Here is a 17326-nt window from a genome sequence, read left to right on the forward strand (position 1 = left end):
AAACTGAAAAATAATGCACATTTCAGAAAATGGCCTTTTTCAGGGAACAAAAACAGGTTAACAATTTAAAGCTGCTCTGCAACAGTGGAGGTTGATCCAGCCGTGAAAGCTGGTGCTGCTAAGTCCTACAGCTGTTCCAACCTCTCTGGATTACTCCCAGCCCCTCTGTCTGCATAAAAGCAAAAAAGGCGATTAACAGTAGAAGACAGACCATCGTAACACTTATAAATGTAGGTCTGTCCTACAGAGAAACTGCAAAGAAAGTCAAGGCGTCAGTGAGTCCAGCTTCCTTCAAACTGTGACAGGAAGAGGTCTGCAGACCCAACGACACGACTGAATCGGACACACGTTCCTGAGAGTTAACAGCTGTGTGATGGCGGCTCACAGGACATCAGCTTCAAGCAGCTTCATAGTGGTCGTAGTGAGAAAGTCTCAGTTTCAGCTGTGAGGAGAAACTTCGAGCTGCAGGTTTAAGAGGACGAGCTGCAGCAAGAAAGCCAGACGTCAGAATAAGACAGAGGCTCGTCTGGGCCATGAAACATTGGACTGCTGAAGACTGGAAGGAGGTTTCATGGACTGATGGATCAACATTTGAAATCTTCGGTTCATCATGCAGGATCTTTGCTGTGGAGTAGGTGGAAGGATGGATCCACAGTGTGTGGCATCGGCTGTCAAACATGGAGGAGGAAGTGTGACGGTCTGGGGCTGTTTGCTGATCCAGGGTCTGTGACTCGTACAGAGTGAGAGGCTCCCTGAACCAGAACAGCTCCACAGCACTCTGCAGCTCCATGCAGGAGCCTCTGCAGCTCCATGCAGGAGCCTCTGCAGCTCCATGCAGGAGCCTCTGCAGCTCCATGCAGGAGCCTCTGCAGCTCCATGCAGGAGCCTCTGCTCAGTCAGAGGTTCATCCTACAGCAGGATAATGACCCAAACAGTCCAACTGTGCCAAGCTTGGAAACACGGAGTGTCCAGCACAGTCTCCAGACTCAAACCCCATCGAGCTGGTTTGGGATGAACTGGACAGAAGAGTGAACGCAAAGCAGCTACAAGGTCCACGTTTATGGAACGTCTGCAGCAGACATGGGAGAAGATTTGATTTCTGTTGCAGACAGAAGCCACGGCTGTGTTCAGCTGTTATATCTGCCAAAGGAGGCGACTCTGATGAGTCAAAGTTTAAAATACACTCTGGTCTATAAACTGATTCCATGATTTATTTTTTCACTCCAGTTGCTTATTTGTTGGGTTTTTCTCTGTATCTATGAAGCGTCTTGAGGCGACTTTTGTTGTGATATGGTGCTATATAAATAAAATTGAATTGAATTGTACCATGCTTTCATTTCAGAGTGCAATGGAACATTAAACTGTGTAATTTTCAATGAAAAACTGGAAATATTGGGGTTTTCTAAAAACCTTTGACCGGCAGAGAGAGAGAGAGTGTGTGTGTGTGTGTGTGTGTGTGTGTGTGTGTGTGTAAATAAAACAAATACATCTCTTCCAGCGTCAAGGTGGTGCTCAAACCAGCGGTGTGATCTCGTCAGAATACAACACCACAGCTCTGATGGAACACCTGAGGGAGAAGGAGGAACGGATCCTGGCCCTGGAGGCTGACATGACCAAGTGGGAGCAGAAGTATTTAGAGGAAAGTGTAATGAGGCAGTTCGCCCTGGATGCTGCAGCGTCTGTTGCTACTCAGAGGTACATGTTTCAGGTTTTCGTAGTTTCATACGGTCTCTCAGCAACATTATTGCTTGTCTTAGTTGTTAGGATCTTGAAACACGAGATGTGTCGTGGTGCGTGCTCAGTCATCCAGGTAAGCAAATCCCAAAAGGCTGATTCTGTTCATCTGGACGTTTTCAGTGGGAGAAACATTTCCTCGCTCATCCAGGTGACGTTTTCAGTCTCAGCTGACTGCAGGTTTCAACCTTACAAACAGGACATTTGCACAAAGACTGAAACCAGCTGACTGAATGAACAGTGGGCTGTGAGGTCAGTTTCTGTACTATAAGGTTGGGAAATCTGCATTTAGCGGAGACTGAAGACGTCACTTGGACAAAACGTTTCTCTCAATTTTCTGGGACCATAGGAAAGCTGCCCCGCAAAACTCACAGCCATCTGAGCTTCTCTGGGCAAGAGGCGCAGCAGCTGTGCTGCCCCTTCAGTCTGTGGCCACCAAACATCAGCTGTGACTGGGAATCTGTGATTTCTATAACCGATTCAACTCTGATTCACAAGGTCTGATCTGATTCGATTTTGACTCAGTCAGAAATACTATAATTATGATCATTTATCACTACATATCCATATTTTATATCTATGTATAAATAAAATAAATAAATACTCTGCAGTAGATCACAAACTGAAGAAAACCATGACTCGTGAACATTACCTGATGCTGCAGAAGTGAAGCAGAGCAGTCACGTTTAGCTTTTGGCAGAATTTGTAAAAGTTTAAATTTCTTTGGTATCGAACAGCAGAAATGAGGTTTTCTTGTCAGAGAAATGAGAGCCTCAGGCTTGATGGGGCAGTTACACACTTTAAGCTGCTAGTTCACTTTTTGTTTCATTTTTAACAACAAACTCTGGTTTCGTAGCTTTGTGGCAGCTGTTAAACCAGAGCAAATACATAACAGTAAATATTTAATGTTTAAATATGATCTGCCTGAGATGTTAAAAATGTCAGAAGTGTAATCACTGCTGTAGTTCATGCTATTACGCACCTGTTGGAGGAAGGTACAATATGGCCAAAGCCATTGCACAGAGAAAGTGTGCATCATTACCAACAAGGGCCCATCCTAAAACTGTAGCTCTACACCTGTTCTGGAGCTCCTATCCAAAGAAGGTTGCTGCTCACCTGAGAGGTGGCAGTCATTGTTTTCCTGATGAGATCATCCAGTCGTCTTCCTCGGAACAATAAGGACCAACAGTCTGTTTAAGAGAAACCCCAGGATGGGTGTGAGCCACTCCTGTCCTTGTTTGTGCAGGGATACGTCTGCTACGATGATCAGCCACTCTCCTAGCAGCAGCTACGACACATCAGTGGAGGCTCGAATCCAGAAGGAAGAGGAGGAGATTCTGATGGCCAATCGGCGCTGTCTGGACATGGAAAGCAGGTAAACTGCTCCTCTGCAAAGGGCTGTTTGATTATGTCAGGTTGTGCAAACAGATGGAGAGAGCGTCATGGGCTGCTTCTGTGCAGAGCTGTGTTTGTGGTGTGAAAGCATTCGGGTATAGAAAAGTGTTACCACTTCATACCACAGTACCTGCTTTCATCGTAGATTGAAGCCATCGTATTATATTCAGGCTGCACTTGTTTTTGTATCTTGTATGTAATCAAGCTCATTCTTTATTCTGCTGTTTGTTAACTTTCTCAGCGGTTTGTGTCTTTTACCCTCTTGGACCTGCGTCCACATGTGGACTTCACAGTTTGGGTTGTCTAGACCACAATACTAAATTTTGCTCTACAAGGGCCTGAGATCCACTTACGAGGACGTTATCCTGCCACTGCTGTGTAAAACAAATGTAAATGGACTGATTCTCATGCAGCGCTTTTCTACTCTCCCGGAGTACTCGCAGCGCTCTATACAACACGCCACATTCACCCAATCACACCCATACTCACAAGCACTGACTCTAAACTGAGTGCTTTTCTAACGACATTCACACTCCGATGGACGCATCAGAGAGCAGCTTGGGGTTGGTATCTTGCCCAGGGATACTTGGCATGCAGACTGGAGGAGCCAGGGATCGAACCACCGATCAGTAGGTGACCTGCTCTGCCTCCTGAGCTACAGCAATCAAATGTCCTCATAGGTGGAACTAATTTTTCTAAGAAACAAAAATCGGTTAAAAAGATAATTCTTTGTTTTACATTCGTCAGGCCCCAATCAGCCCAAATAGCAAAGAGAAATTAAAAATGCATGAAAGAGTTTGGGTCTCAGGGGGTTAATGGTCAGTAAGACTAGAGAAGCGTTATATAAATTCAAGTACATATTGTGTTTATTCTATCGAGCTAAGTTGTTTTTAGTGTAATTTTATGATAAATGATTTCTTATTTTAAAAATCAATCCATGATTTAGTTTCAGTCACAGCCAGACATTAACTGTGGCTGCGTCTGCTCTGATCCAGGATAAAGAATCTGCACGCCCAGATCATTGAGAAGGACGCCATGATTAAGGTGCTTCACCAGCGCTCTAGGAAGGAGCCTGTTAAGTCTGATGCACCATCTGCCATGAGGCCCTCCAAGTCCTTGATGTCCATCTCCAACACGGGTGGTTCTGGATTGCTCTCTCACAACTTGGGACTGAGTAGCTCTCCAATCACTGAAGAACGTAAGGACACGAGTTGGAAGGGCAGTCTGGGTAAGAAGCAGCAGTCGGTGCAGAGGTTTTAGCCCATGTGACTATTTCATGTACATGACTTCATTCTGAGGAGCACTTGTTCTCATGTTCCTCCAGGGGTTCTGCTCGGTCCCGAGTTTCGCATGGAGTCTCTCAGGACGGAGTCGATGTCGTCGTCTCCCTCCCCGGTCCTTCCTTCTACACCGATGACTGCAGGACACTCAAAGACAGGCAGCAGAGACAGTTACACGCAGACCGACAAGGGCCACAGTCAGGACACCAGCAAGCCCAGCACTCCGGCTCTGCAGAGCATGACGCTGCCAGCTCGCCTGTCCAGTCCCAGTCCCGTCTACATCCCTGACCGCATAGCAGGTCAGCCTCTTTGTGACAGACTCACAGCCAGCTGTATTTTACCTTCACAACAGAAGTCAGTCCACATGCTTCCTTTTTGTGCACTGGAAAGTAAAGACACGAGTATTTCATAGTGCGTTTCTACTCGTAGTGAGCATGTAAGAGCTTTTTCTACTACAAGCCACACTCACCCATTTACAGTCACATGCTTACAGCGCTTTATTCTATACCTGTAAATGCTTTAGATCTGCCACACATTACCTAAGACTGTCCAAGGATAACGCCACATGCAGCCTGGACGAGCTCGCTGGCTTTGCAAAGCCACCCCTGTGGTTCAGGGTCAACTGGACCTCTGAGACGTCTCATTCTTCCATATTAAAAAAACATTAACACATCAGACGGCCCTTTGCCCTTTGCTCTCTCCCTCCCTGTCGATTCTTCACTGTCCCATTCAATAACGGCCAAAAATACATCCATATAGATACAGATATAGATCTCTATTGGATTTAGGTAAGGTGAGTCAGTCATTGGTCATCAATTTGGAGGATTAAGAAATCTCCAGCCTCAAGTGATGACAGTGTCACTTGAGGCTGGAGATTGTTGTGCACCAGGAGGAATCCAGAACCTGCTGCACCAGCATAAATACGAGGAGGGAAAACCATCCCTGTCCTTCTACGTGTGCACCTGTTCTTAATTTCATTGACACCAAAGCAGCTGACCCTGATTTACAACCACTGACCAGATCAACGTCACAGAAGTTTACCTGACCAGTTGCTGTACTCTGGTCAGTGTTCCTTTAATTGTTTTTACGTAGTGCACTATAAAATTGACAAAAATCATAATCTCAGAAGGGCTGAGGAGCAAATATTGCTTGTTCTTCTACAACACAGTGTTAGCACCATCGCCTCAAGACAAGGGTGACCTGGATTTGTATCCACCAGTCGGCTGGGCCGTTCTGTGTGAAGCTTGCATGTTCTCTGTGAGGCTTCATGGGTTCTCTTCAGGTTTCTCCTGCAGGCCAAAGAAATGCACTCACAGCCTTTGTCGTGACATTCAGATCTGAGCTAAGGTGCTTCCTGTTTCCACTGTTCATCTGTCAGATGTGTCTACAACTTGACTGGAGTCCACCTGTGGTAAATTCAGTTTACTGGACTTAATCTGGAAAGTAAGCTCCTCTCTGCATAAGGTCCCATAGTTGACAGTCCAAATCAGAGCACCAACCAAGCCATGAAGTCCAAAGAATTGTCTGTAGACCTCAGTGACAGGATTGTATCGAGGCACAGGTCTGCAGAAGGGTACGAAGAGATTCTGCAGCATTGAAGGTCCCAATGAGTACAGTGGACTCCATTATCCATAGATGGGAGACATTTGGAGCCACCAGGACTCTACCTGGAGCTGGAGGTGTCCAAGAACCTGATGGTCACTCTGACAGAGCTCCAGTGTTGCTCTGTGGACAGAGAACCTTCCAGAAGTCCAACCATTTCTGCAGCACCAATCAGGCCTGTATGGTAGAGTCATCAGACTGAGCCCACTCCTCAGTAGAAGGTGACGGCTCACCTGGAGTTTCCCAGAAAGCACCTAAAGGATTCTCAGACCACGAGAAGCACAATTCTTTACCCATCTAATAAAAGTTTAGATTTTCATGAACGAGACACTCTCATGACTCATGGAGTGATGCCACTAACCAGCCAATCAGTGGCATGCAGTCTGATGACATCACATTTTAGTACCTGCTCGGATCACTTTTTTTAGTACCTGGTACCAGGTATCACCTAAAGGAAAACTGTGGCAAGTCGATCCAAGTCATACTAATGGAAACGGGGCTATTGTAGTAAACAAAATAAACAGTAGAGCAAACATATGAACCAACAGACGTTTTAATATCGTCATCTGATACATAGTTTAGATTTTGGAGACAGACACTATCTCTACTTTTAAGATTAGGCTTAAAACTTTCCTTTTTGCTAAAGCATATAGTTAGGGCTGGACCAGGTCACTTTGTCCACTCACCCTTCTCACTGTCACCAAAGCACTTGCTCGGAGGGGGTTACTTGATTGTTTTCTTTGTAATATTGTAGGGTCTTTACCTTGCATATATTTTGTCAAATCGCAGAGCTAATCGCACCGCTCATCACTTGGCCAATAAAATCCCTACAATGAAGCGTGGTTCTGTGGGGATATTTCTCAGCTGCAGCACTGGGCTGTTCAGTGAATGTCCTTAGGTGGGCCAGCCAGAGCCCAGAACTGAGCCTGATAAAGGTTCTGCAAAGAAAAATGGGGGGAAAGTGCCCAATAGGGCTGCTACGATTAGTCGACGACTGATTTAATAGTCGACGCGTCGTTTGAAGCTTTGTAAGATCACAAAAGACGCAGGAATCAGTAGCAGGATTTAAGAGTGTAATAACGGACTGAAACAGAAGATGGCAGCACTGCATGTACAAGGATGCCAGCTGCCGTTAAACCCCGAAGAAGAAGAAGCAGCTGTGTCCCAGAATTCATAGCGCGGCCCAGCTCAGTTTCCAACAATGGCGGCAGCTAGTTAGTTTTAATGTTACTCTTATTATTCTTTCTGGGTTACAAAATAAAAGTTTAACATATTTTCAGGCGAGAATGTAGCTGTGTAAACCTCAAATATCTGCTCAGTTTATCAAGACACCGCATACTTTCAAAAGCGCTCCGACGTTTTCGGAGACGTCTGTTACCCACTAGCTCGATAGTTAGCCGGGGGCTAGGCTAACTAGAGCCGTGAGAACACCGGACTCCCGGCAGATCGTTTTCAAACCCACCGCCGTCTTTCTCTCAGGTTAAACATGATATATGAGTCACTTAGATAACTTAAAAATGTCATTGTTTGGCTTTTTTTTTTTAGTATTTTATTTGTTCCTGAGTAAATCGGTTTGGCTGAGATTAAAGTTATAGTTTTTACACAGCTGAATAAACGTCAAGCAGACAGCTGATTATCAGAAGTGTGAGATGCTCCAGAATTTACTCCGGTGTCCTGTTATATTTTAGATAGCAAGGAGTTTATTAAACTTTACTGAAATAATCTGCAAATTTCATTAAAATTGAATAAACTATCATCTTGTCTTTATTTTTAGTTAGCACCTTAAAAGCTTAAAGCTGTAAGCTAATGATAGTTATATAAGAGCAGATGCTGCTGGTGCAATAAGCTGTACGTTTTACGTCCAATGGATGATGATCTGATTAGTCGACTAATCGCATAAATAATCGGTGACTAGTCGACTATCAACATAATCGTTTGTGGCAGCCCTAGTGCCCAACAATAGATTTGCCAAGCTTAGAATCATAAAGACTGGAGGCTGTAGCGCACAGTACTGAGCAAAGAGCGTGAATACTTCTGTTATATTTGGGGCTTTATTTTTAACTAATTCCAAGCAAGCGTTTTTTCCACTTTGGCATCATGTTGTATTGTGTGAACATGAAGCAAGTAATCTGTTTGAGAGTATACAACAGCCTGTTACGAGGTGCTTTATGAAGGTAAAAATACCGGTAGTGGCTCACGGTTTAGAAATCATTTAAAAGTATGTATGTATGCAACACACACTCCTGGCAACATTATCACAGTTAATGTAACGTTTTGTTGTGATATTGTGTAACGTGATGTAATGTCAACATGTGAAGGATCTATAAGATTCGAGGTGTACACAGCAGACAGGATCAGAGGAGAAATGTTCTCATCAGTCTTTCACTGTCACATTTGTGTAGATGCTCAGGCGTTTCACACCAGCACGCTGGAGCGCAGACTTCCCATCCAGGCCCACCCACAGCATCAGTCAGCTCCTCCAGCACAGTCGAGCCAACAAGAAGCAGACACAGATATGGTGGAGATCCTCATCTGACCACTTCATCTCCTGAGAAACGCACAGCTGTGTGGGAGCTCCGTCAGCGCAGACGACCTGCAGCTCTCGTTTTCATACCTTTGTGTTTACAGGCATGTTCATTCAGACACTTTTACATCAGCTCCAGTCCTTCGCTGAATCAGTGTTCATCGATATCTTTAAAGGAAATCAGCCCGTTGCAGCACCCCCAAGCGCTTTTTCTTGAATGTGAGTTTAAATTAAGTGGTGACTGGAATTTAAGAATGTCAGTGATCATGTGATTTCTTTTGTCCGTGCCATTCGTGCTCCTGTGTTCACAGTGATGGCGTTGCATGGAAGTTAAATAGCTTTATGGACTAAGTAAGCATAAATCCTTGTCATGTTGTGTCCATGCACGTGAATGACACATGTTGTTCCTGACTGTACATAACTGTGTTTATAGCTGCACCTCTAAGGTAAATATTTCACTTGTTGTCACTCTGCCCTGGGGGTTCAGTTTTACTGTTAATAGGTCAATACGTCACTGTGTATGGCACCAGTAGTATTTCAGCACATTGCCAAGCTTAACGTGTAACTTTTTTCCCTCTTGCAGCCACTAATGCACCATCTATATAACATTTATGTGTGTAATAGTGAGTTTTCTTCTTTAAACTACCGACATGAGCAGGTCAGCAAACACCCTTCACTCTGAAACTGGCCCACACGGTGCCCCTGTGCTTCATCCAAACAGGCGAACCCTGGATTGCGTCCATGCCGTGCACATCACTGTTTCGAGTCAGGGTTTCACACGCACACCTGTCTGCCTTTGACCTCAGCAGTAAGGGTGGGACAGCTTAGTTAAGCTTTCACGACCTCCCTCTGTGGAGGAATTTCCTTCACCATGTTACGGTCTGTGTTGTAAGAACATGTGGAGCTTTCTTTTAGTACGTTGCATATCATTTCAAAAAAGTGACACAAGCGTTTAGTTCTTGAGAATCTTTACATTTCTGACACTTTTATTACCAGATTTCTCCAAATAACTCACTAAGGGTCAGTGCCTCGATGCCTGGCTCCTCCTCTGCAAGCAGCTCACCCCCGACGTGCACCCAGTGCATCCATCAGGTGTTGGATGAAAGCACTGTATAGATGTGTGTTACTGGGTGAATCAGAAAAGGCACTGTATAATATCAGTGCACTGAATGTCTCTATGTATCACTTTGGTAAGTTGTCAGGCTGGTTTTTGCACACGAGTGTGTTGCTCTGTATTAGCGAGCTAGTTTCCACCCACCGTGTCATCATCCTGAACAAAAGTAACTGAATGGATTTGAACTCGACCTGTAAAACAAAAAGCTTTGTATACATGACATAAAACTTTAACCTTCAGCAGGCAGCACGTGCTCAGTCTCTGAAAATAAACTTTCCTCACATAAAGAATCTGATTCAGATAATTATGTTCAGCAAAAATAATATTTTAAGACAAAAGTATCCAACTATTTATCTTCTGTGAAGTTCTTCAGCCTCATTAGATATGAGTATATCCAGGAGTGCTGCTGCTCGAGTAAATGCACAGACATGTTGGTCTCCATCAGTATGACTGTCCGCATTTGTATCCATGTTACTGTAGTGCTGCTACAGCCTGATGTCACCAATGTAAGTAACTGAGCTGATTCACACGGCTAATATCACAATTATGGAAAAGTAGTTTTATTATTCAAGCTGTCATCTAACAGTATCCAATAAAACTGTACCAAAGAATGGCAAGCAAAATAACGTCATTTCAGTGGGACGGCAATATCATTTCACTACAAATAGTTAATATCATCAGGTTAAATGAACACTTTTCCCACCATTGCAGAATATTTTAGGATATTTACTCTCCACTCTTACTTATTTCCTCTTGTTTGAGATTCCTGAATTGTAATCTGTCTGTAAATCCACGTCTACACGTTGGGACCATCCAAAACGAGCTCATGACACAGTTTCTTTTCTTCGTTTCTTGGTTTCACATTTGGTAAAGTTGCACGTCTTTGTTTCGCCCTGTCATGAGGTGAACTCGTGTATCAATCAAGCTGCTTTGCTTTCTGGTGTAGAACAATGAAAGATGTTAAACTGCGACAGAGTTCAGTCTGGTGTGAACTCTGTCGCAGTAAATCTGTCAGGCGGCTCATAAAGGTCTGTTACTGGTTCATGTTATTCATCGGGTGTTAAAGAGGTTATGGAAATGATGCTAAAACACAACACAGTGTTGGTGCATACGTGTTTATTAGTTTCTACCATTAGTATAGTATTATGCATGCATTATAAAGTATTGATGTTTCATGTGGGCTCAGTTGAAAGTTTGATGACAAAGGACCCTGTGGGCCCTCAGGTGGGATCACTGAGAACTTCAGGATATTATGAATGTCTCCTTTCAAGTCCTGGATGCCTAATAAGTATGTAGTTCTATTATTTTACCAAATTTCAGTGTTGTCCAGTTTAATTTCTGGTTTTACAATTATAGTCGCAGGACTCTCGAGGAATTTCAGAAAACACTGGAGAATACCAAAGGTTCTCATCAGAACACCAGTGGTTCTTCCCTTTGAGAGAAGAGTAAGAAACCCAACATTTTCAAACGATCCTTAAAAATCACTCGAATCGAAATTGTTTTTTAGAAATGAACTGTGAGTAAGTGACAGCTCATTTATTGCAGAGATGCCTGTTAACATTGCTCCTGCAGCTGGGATCTGTGCTCTTCAGTCTTTAGGATGTGCGTCTCTCATCCCACCGGAGGATGTCCTCGGTCCTGCCCCACCTGTATTTCCAAAGCTTCCACTGTGTTCATAGCTGCTTTTTGTTTAAACAAGTCACATCTTTTGAAAGCATTTCCTCCTACAGCATATTTAGTTAGTAATCTCAAGTTACATTAGTTCCTCTGCACTTTCCATCAAATAAAGTACAATTTGTTAAGGATTGCAGTCAGGCACATGCCCTAACATATTTATTAATTCATGATTATCTCTGCATGTAACACCTTCAAAGACTGAAGTGGCTGTCACATTTATTGCACATTGTGATTATAAATCTCCCATAATGTGACAAATGCCTGGCAAAGAACACGCGTAACAAAATGTCTTGTATTGTAGTTCTTGACGTTCTTTTTAGGCCGTTTTTTACGCGCTCCTTAATTTTGTTATTGCTGTACAATCAAAATATACAGAATATAACTCTCTCCTTCTATATTGTATCTTGGTATGAAGTCACTGATTTATGTACTTTTGGATTTGAAACTTGGTCCTTCTCCAAATGTTTTTTTATTATCTTTTATGAAGTGAGTATTACTTTAACTGTTGTTAAATAAATTAATGCTGAGGCTTCAAGGTTGTTTCGGATGTTTTACATGGACACACCTTGTCTGTGAAGGTTCTCGGTCATCCTGATTGTGACGCACACCCGTTTTCACACCTTGTGATTAGGTAGAGCATCATCAGGAGGTCCATTGTCCTTCTTGGAGGGACAATCCCATAGGGCTTAAGGCTACGTCCACACTAGCCCGGATAAATTTGAAAACGGCGTCTTCCTCTGAAAACGCTCCGCGTCCATCGTTTTTACAGAGTTGTGCGTCCACATTGAAACGGCCGAAAACGCTTATGTTCCAGTCCTGCGCATGCGTGAAACGCAAGAAGATTCAGCCTGCCTCATTTCTGTCTGCCGCTTATTCACTTTCCAGCTCTTTGAAACATCACGGCAAAATGTCAAGGAAAAGCACCGAGTTTTTAAATGGACTGACAATGAGGTGGAGTTGTTGCTGCGAGTAACACAAAAGTATAAAGTTGCAAAAGCGAGCGAGAGGTAAAGAATTTGAGGAAAAGCTCTCTGGAGCACGCACAGACTGATATTAATCTTTAATAGGGCTGTCAAACCTGAGAGCAAACAAAACAACTGCTGTGTAACGCCCTCCGCTATCTTAGTTTAATTGGTCACATGACTGCATCACATGACTAACGTGTCATTGTTTTAGAAAGTCTGCGTTTTCGCTGTCCACACTGCGACGCGAAAGCACAGTTTTCGAGAGCGTTTTGAAAACGATGCGTTTTCCATCAGCGAAACGGCCATCTCAGTGTGGACGGGAGGCCGAAACGGAGAGAAAACGATGCGTTTTTTAAAACAAAAATGCGTTAGTGTGGACGTAGCCTAAATCTGGGACCCTCCACCTTTTGACCCTAGAACTGAAGAAGCTTCTCGGAGGTGAAACATCTTCAAGCAGCTTAAAGAAGTTCAGACACATTTCTTTCCAAGCTCCTTAGACATGGAAACACCTTCTATTCAGTGCACGTTAGTCACCATCAATACTGTAATCACATAAGATCAAATCCAGTTATTGTTGCCTCACATTAACTCATAGTTTCTCTCAGAATAAGCTTTTTAATGCTTTTATACTTGAAAATTATTTATCTGGTTTGGCATAATGTAGCACAAGAACAGTAAAACTGCAACTTTTGACGTTAAATTTCTTCCACTAATGGATCTGAATCTGATAAAGTACAAAGTGAATGACTTTGTGTTGATATGTGAACAAAATATAACATTAATAAAATGACACATTAACTGGCAATGCATCTCAGGTGACGTTACAAAGCAAAGCAAAGGTAGTTTCAACACTAGATCATTTCTACACCACTCTGCGTTTAATCATTAGTTATTATTTTCCACAGTGGGTCTTTTGTCCTGTTTCCTTCTCCCACGCGATGAAGGCAAATGGCTGCCCCTCCCTGAGCTTCACCTTGACACACCTAAAATCTGTGTGAACATTTTGTGCATTAAAAACATTTTTCAGACTCACCTATGCTTAATGCAGCCAATCACAGCAATCTCGCAATTTTAATGGCCGAATTTGCAACAATGTTTTTTCCAACCAAGCTCAATTTTCCGGATATTTCTTATCCGAATAAGCAGATCTTAATAATTAGATCACTGCATTTGCATACTTATTCTATTGTGTATATAGTATTCTTTCTATTTTGTTTAATATGTTATTCTGTTTATCTTATTCTATTCTATTGTTTTTCTTTTTCACTGCTCTTGTGGGAATGTTTTGGTCACGGCTGAAAGTACGTGTGGAACTAATAAAGGTTTATTTTATCTCAAATGGGAAACTAATACTACTGTAATTTAGCTTGTACACACAGCTAGACGCTGATCCAGGTCGATCGGCTCTCTCAAATGATTTCTTCAGATGTGGTCCCAACTCTGCTAACAACAGCTCAAACTACCCTGCTGACAAATATGGACACAAACTGCCGTGGTACTGCTTCAGCTCCTGGATTAAACCATGAAATTCTCCCTACGGTTCCCTTCTCATAAGAAATGGATGAGCCCAGACTTGTTTGGAAACATCATAGCTTCCTGTTGATGTTTTTTCTCCACAGTGCATTTTTTACCCCTAAAATCAATTCGTTGCCTCATAGTGACTCAAAGACCACAAAAATACAAGGAAAAGGAGAAAACCTCAACAATCATATGACCTCTAATGAGCAAGAACTTTGGCAACAGTGGGAAGGAAAAACTCTCTTTCAAATGGAAAACAAACCAGAACCAGGCTGAGGGAGGGGCAGCCATTTGCTGCTAATAGTTTGGGTGAGGGAAGGAAGACAGGAAAAAGACTAATAACTAAATGCAGAGCAGCGTATAAACAGATAGTAAGAAAGATGAGTGAAGAAGAAGACCTGTGTTAATAGAGAGGTTTGAAATCTGCTTTTGAATGTACGTACAGATGAAATCTATCTCATGTAAGCAGGTAGCTTGTTCCAAAGAACAGGACCACTGTAACTGAAAGAATCTTCATCATACTTGGATCTGATTCTGGAAACAGTTCAAAAATCTGAACTGGGTTGGACACCATAAGAAAATCAGACATGTACTGGGAGGCCACATAATTTTAAGGTTATTCTATACTGCACTGGTAGCTGATGCATGGTTTTCAAACTGGGCTGATGTGGTCAAAACTCCACGTACCGCCAAGGATTCTGGCTGCTGCACTCTGGACAAGCTTAAGGCATCAGACTGATGAACTGGGGAGTCCTGCAAATGGACCAAAATCTAACCTACTTGATATGGAAGAATGGGCCAATTTCTCAAAGTCAGTTTGAGACAAGAGTTTTCTAAATAAATGTTTTTAAGTTAATCACATCACTGCTTTCTGTTATCAAAACTGAGCTCACTGTCCATATCGATACCATGCTCCCAACTGGCTCATTGTGTTTCAGTGAAGTGGTTGATAATTATGAACAGATTTTCTGCCTCTGACTTTTTGGACCAACGTGTGTTTGTCTTGTCTCCCGAGTTCTCTGTCTTTGAGACATCCAGCATTTCATGCCATGAATGCAGTTTATTAGTTTGTGAACAGGTTTTACATCATCAGAAGAACATAATAAGTGCAACAGTGTATTATCTGCATAACAATGGTTGGACATATGATTCTTTATCACAGTACAAGTGGGAGCATGTAGGGGTTAAATGGTAATGGATCGAGGATTGACCCTTGAGGAACCCCTGACTGAATTTTTGTTTGTCCAGATCTAAAAACTGTTAAACTAACCGAGTCATGAAGCCTTTGTATTAGAACAGTCCACAGTGTTGAAAGGAGTGAGATCAAGAAGGACTCAAACTGAAACTCTCAGAGACACTGTTGATCCTCGGGTCATTGATGACTTTAGTTTCTGTGCCTTGATTGGTTCTGAATCCTGATTGGTACATATCATAAAAACTATTAGTTGAAATATATTCATCCAGTTGTTTGTATCAAATCAAATTGGTTGTATCCAAGTTATATTTCTTGAGCACCGGTTTGGTTACAGCACATTTAAGAGACACGGGTAAAATGGCAGACTGGAGGGAGCTGCTGATAATATTTACTGAGTGATTTGTAAAGCAGCAGATTTGAATAGTTTGGTGGGGATGGGGTCGAGTAGATAGGTTTCCTAAATTCCTTCAATTTAGAAGGAACTCTTCTAAATTGAAGAGTTCCTCTGTTAATCTGAAAATATGAGCTGTGCCAAACTGGAGAGACTACAGGGTTCTGTTAAAGAATTTGTAATCTCAAGGGTTTTCCACCAAGCTGTGAAGGTGGAGGAGATTAAAACAGTTATTTGTTCTAATTCTATCCAGGAGTTGTGGGCTGCATGTGGGTGAACCCATTTAGTAATATCTTGTATCTGGTTAGCTAGATAGTAATGTAGAAAATTTGGTGCGTCTAATCCCCCAATGCATTTGTTTTTCTGGATAGTGGAGAGACTGATTTTAGCTTTTTTTGTTTTTCCAATTGAACTTTACGATTTGAACCATTTTAATGTAGGCTTGAATTCAATTATTGAAAAAATGTCATTGACTTGGGCTAAAAAAAGCAATAAAACCAAAGTTTATATGGAAGCTGTTTACTCTAATAAAGAGATGGGTAGATTATTCCAGCATTACAAGTTGCTGTTGATCTTAATTCTGATAGTCTGATAGGAGAAGAGATTTATACCTAGATACTTGATATTTCCTGATTGCAAAGAGAAGTGCAGATCTTGGGCTGCTTGTTTTTTTCAATAATAGAATTTCTCATAAGGAAAAAAGCTTTTTGAGGAAAAATCCGTTTGTTTCATTTCTGAGTCTTCAGACATTGCCAAGAACAAAATATTGGTCTTCCAAACATTCCTTTATTATTTTGGCAGATTGCTAATATCTTATACATTATACATACCATGAATATATTAAATTTTAAAAGGAATATTCAAATCAGCAAATATACTGTCATCCAAGAAATTTGGATGAGTGATGAAATGTTTCTCCCACTGAAAACACTACATCCAGAAGAACACACTCAACCTTTTGGGTTTCTACATGAAACTGTTTATTATCAAGTGGAAAAATCAAATAATTGGTTGGGCCACCCTTAGCAGCAACAACTAAATTCAGGCGTTCGTGATAATTGGCAGTCTTTTGCAGTGCTATGGAGGAATTTTGGCCCACTCATCTCTGGAGAATTGTTGTAATTGAGCCACACTGGAGGGTTCTTGAGCATGGACCATCTTTTTGAGGTCATGCCACAGCATCTGGATTAGCATTGACTCAGGTCAGGAGTTTGACTAGGCCACTTCAATCCCTTCATTTTGTTTTTCTTAAGCCATTCAGAGGTGGACTTCATGGTGTGTTTTGGATCGCTGTCCTGCTGCAGAACCCAAGTGCAGTTCAACTTGAGGTCACAAACAGATGGCAGGACAGTCTCCTTCAGGATGTTTTGGTAAACAGCAGAATTCATGGTTCCATTTACCACAGCAAGTCTTCAGGTCCTCAGGCAGCAAAACAGCCCCAGACCATCACAATACCACCAGAATATTTTACTGTTGGTATGATGTTCCTTTTCTTAAATGCACTCTTATTTTTACACCAGATGCAATGGGACACAAATCTTCTGAAAAGTTCACCTTTTGTCTTGTCAGTCCACAGAGTATTTTCCCAAAGTCCCGGGGATCATCAAGATGTTTTCTGAGAAAACTGAGATGAGCCTTTATGTTCCTTTTCCTCAGCAGTGGTTTTCATCTTGGAACTCTGCCATGCTGGCCATTTTTGCCCAGGCTTTTTCTTATGGTGGAGTTACGGACCTTAACTGAGGCAAGTGAGGCCTGCTGATCTTTGGCTGTTGTTCCGGGGTCTTTTGTGACCTCTTGGATTAGTTGTTGTGGTGCTCTTGGGATATTTTTGAAAATTAAGATTAAGATACTATCCACAGTGAGGGTGGGCAGGTGCTTCTCCAACAGCATCACCATCAACACAGGAGCACCTCAGGGATGTGTCCTCTCGC

General features: G+C 42.4%; 1 protein-coding gene across 6 annotated transcripts in view; it reads left to right on the top strand.

The window, feature by feature from the left end:
• Nucleotides 1–10257, top strand: part of amot (angiomotin) — a 44404-nt gene extending 34147 nt beyond the window's left edge. For all 6 annotated transcript variants that reach the window (XM_005740293.1, XM_005740288.2, XM_005740292.2 and 3 more), the window contains 5 exons: nt 1499–1695; nt 2981–3109; nt 4125–4357; nt 4454–4708; nt 8414–10257. In XM_005740293.1, the coding sequence (XP_005740350.1) occupies nt 1499–1695; nt 2981–3109; nt 4125–4357; nt 4454–4708; nt 8414–8547 (948 nt within the window). In that variant the 3' untranslated portion in view covers nt 8548–10257. The remainder of the gene's footprint in view (nt 1–1498; nt 1696–2980; nt 3110–4124; nt 4358–4453; nt 4709–8413) is intronic.
• The last annotated feature ends 7069 nt before the right edge of the window (nt 10258–17326 follow it).

Source organism: Pundamilia nyererei, unplaced genomic scaffold (genome assembly GCF_000239375.1).
Source record: "Pundamilia nyererei isolate P.nyererei 1_Seehausen unplaced genomic scaffold, PunNye1.0 scaffold00099, whole genome shotgun sequence".
Taxonomy (NCBI): Eukaryota; Metazoa; Chordata; class Actinopteri; order Cichliformes; family Cichlidae; genus Pundamilia; species Pundamilia nyererei.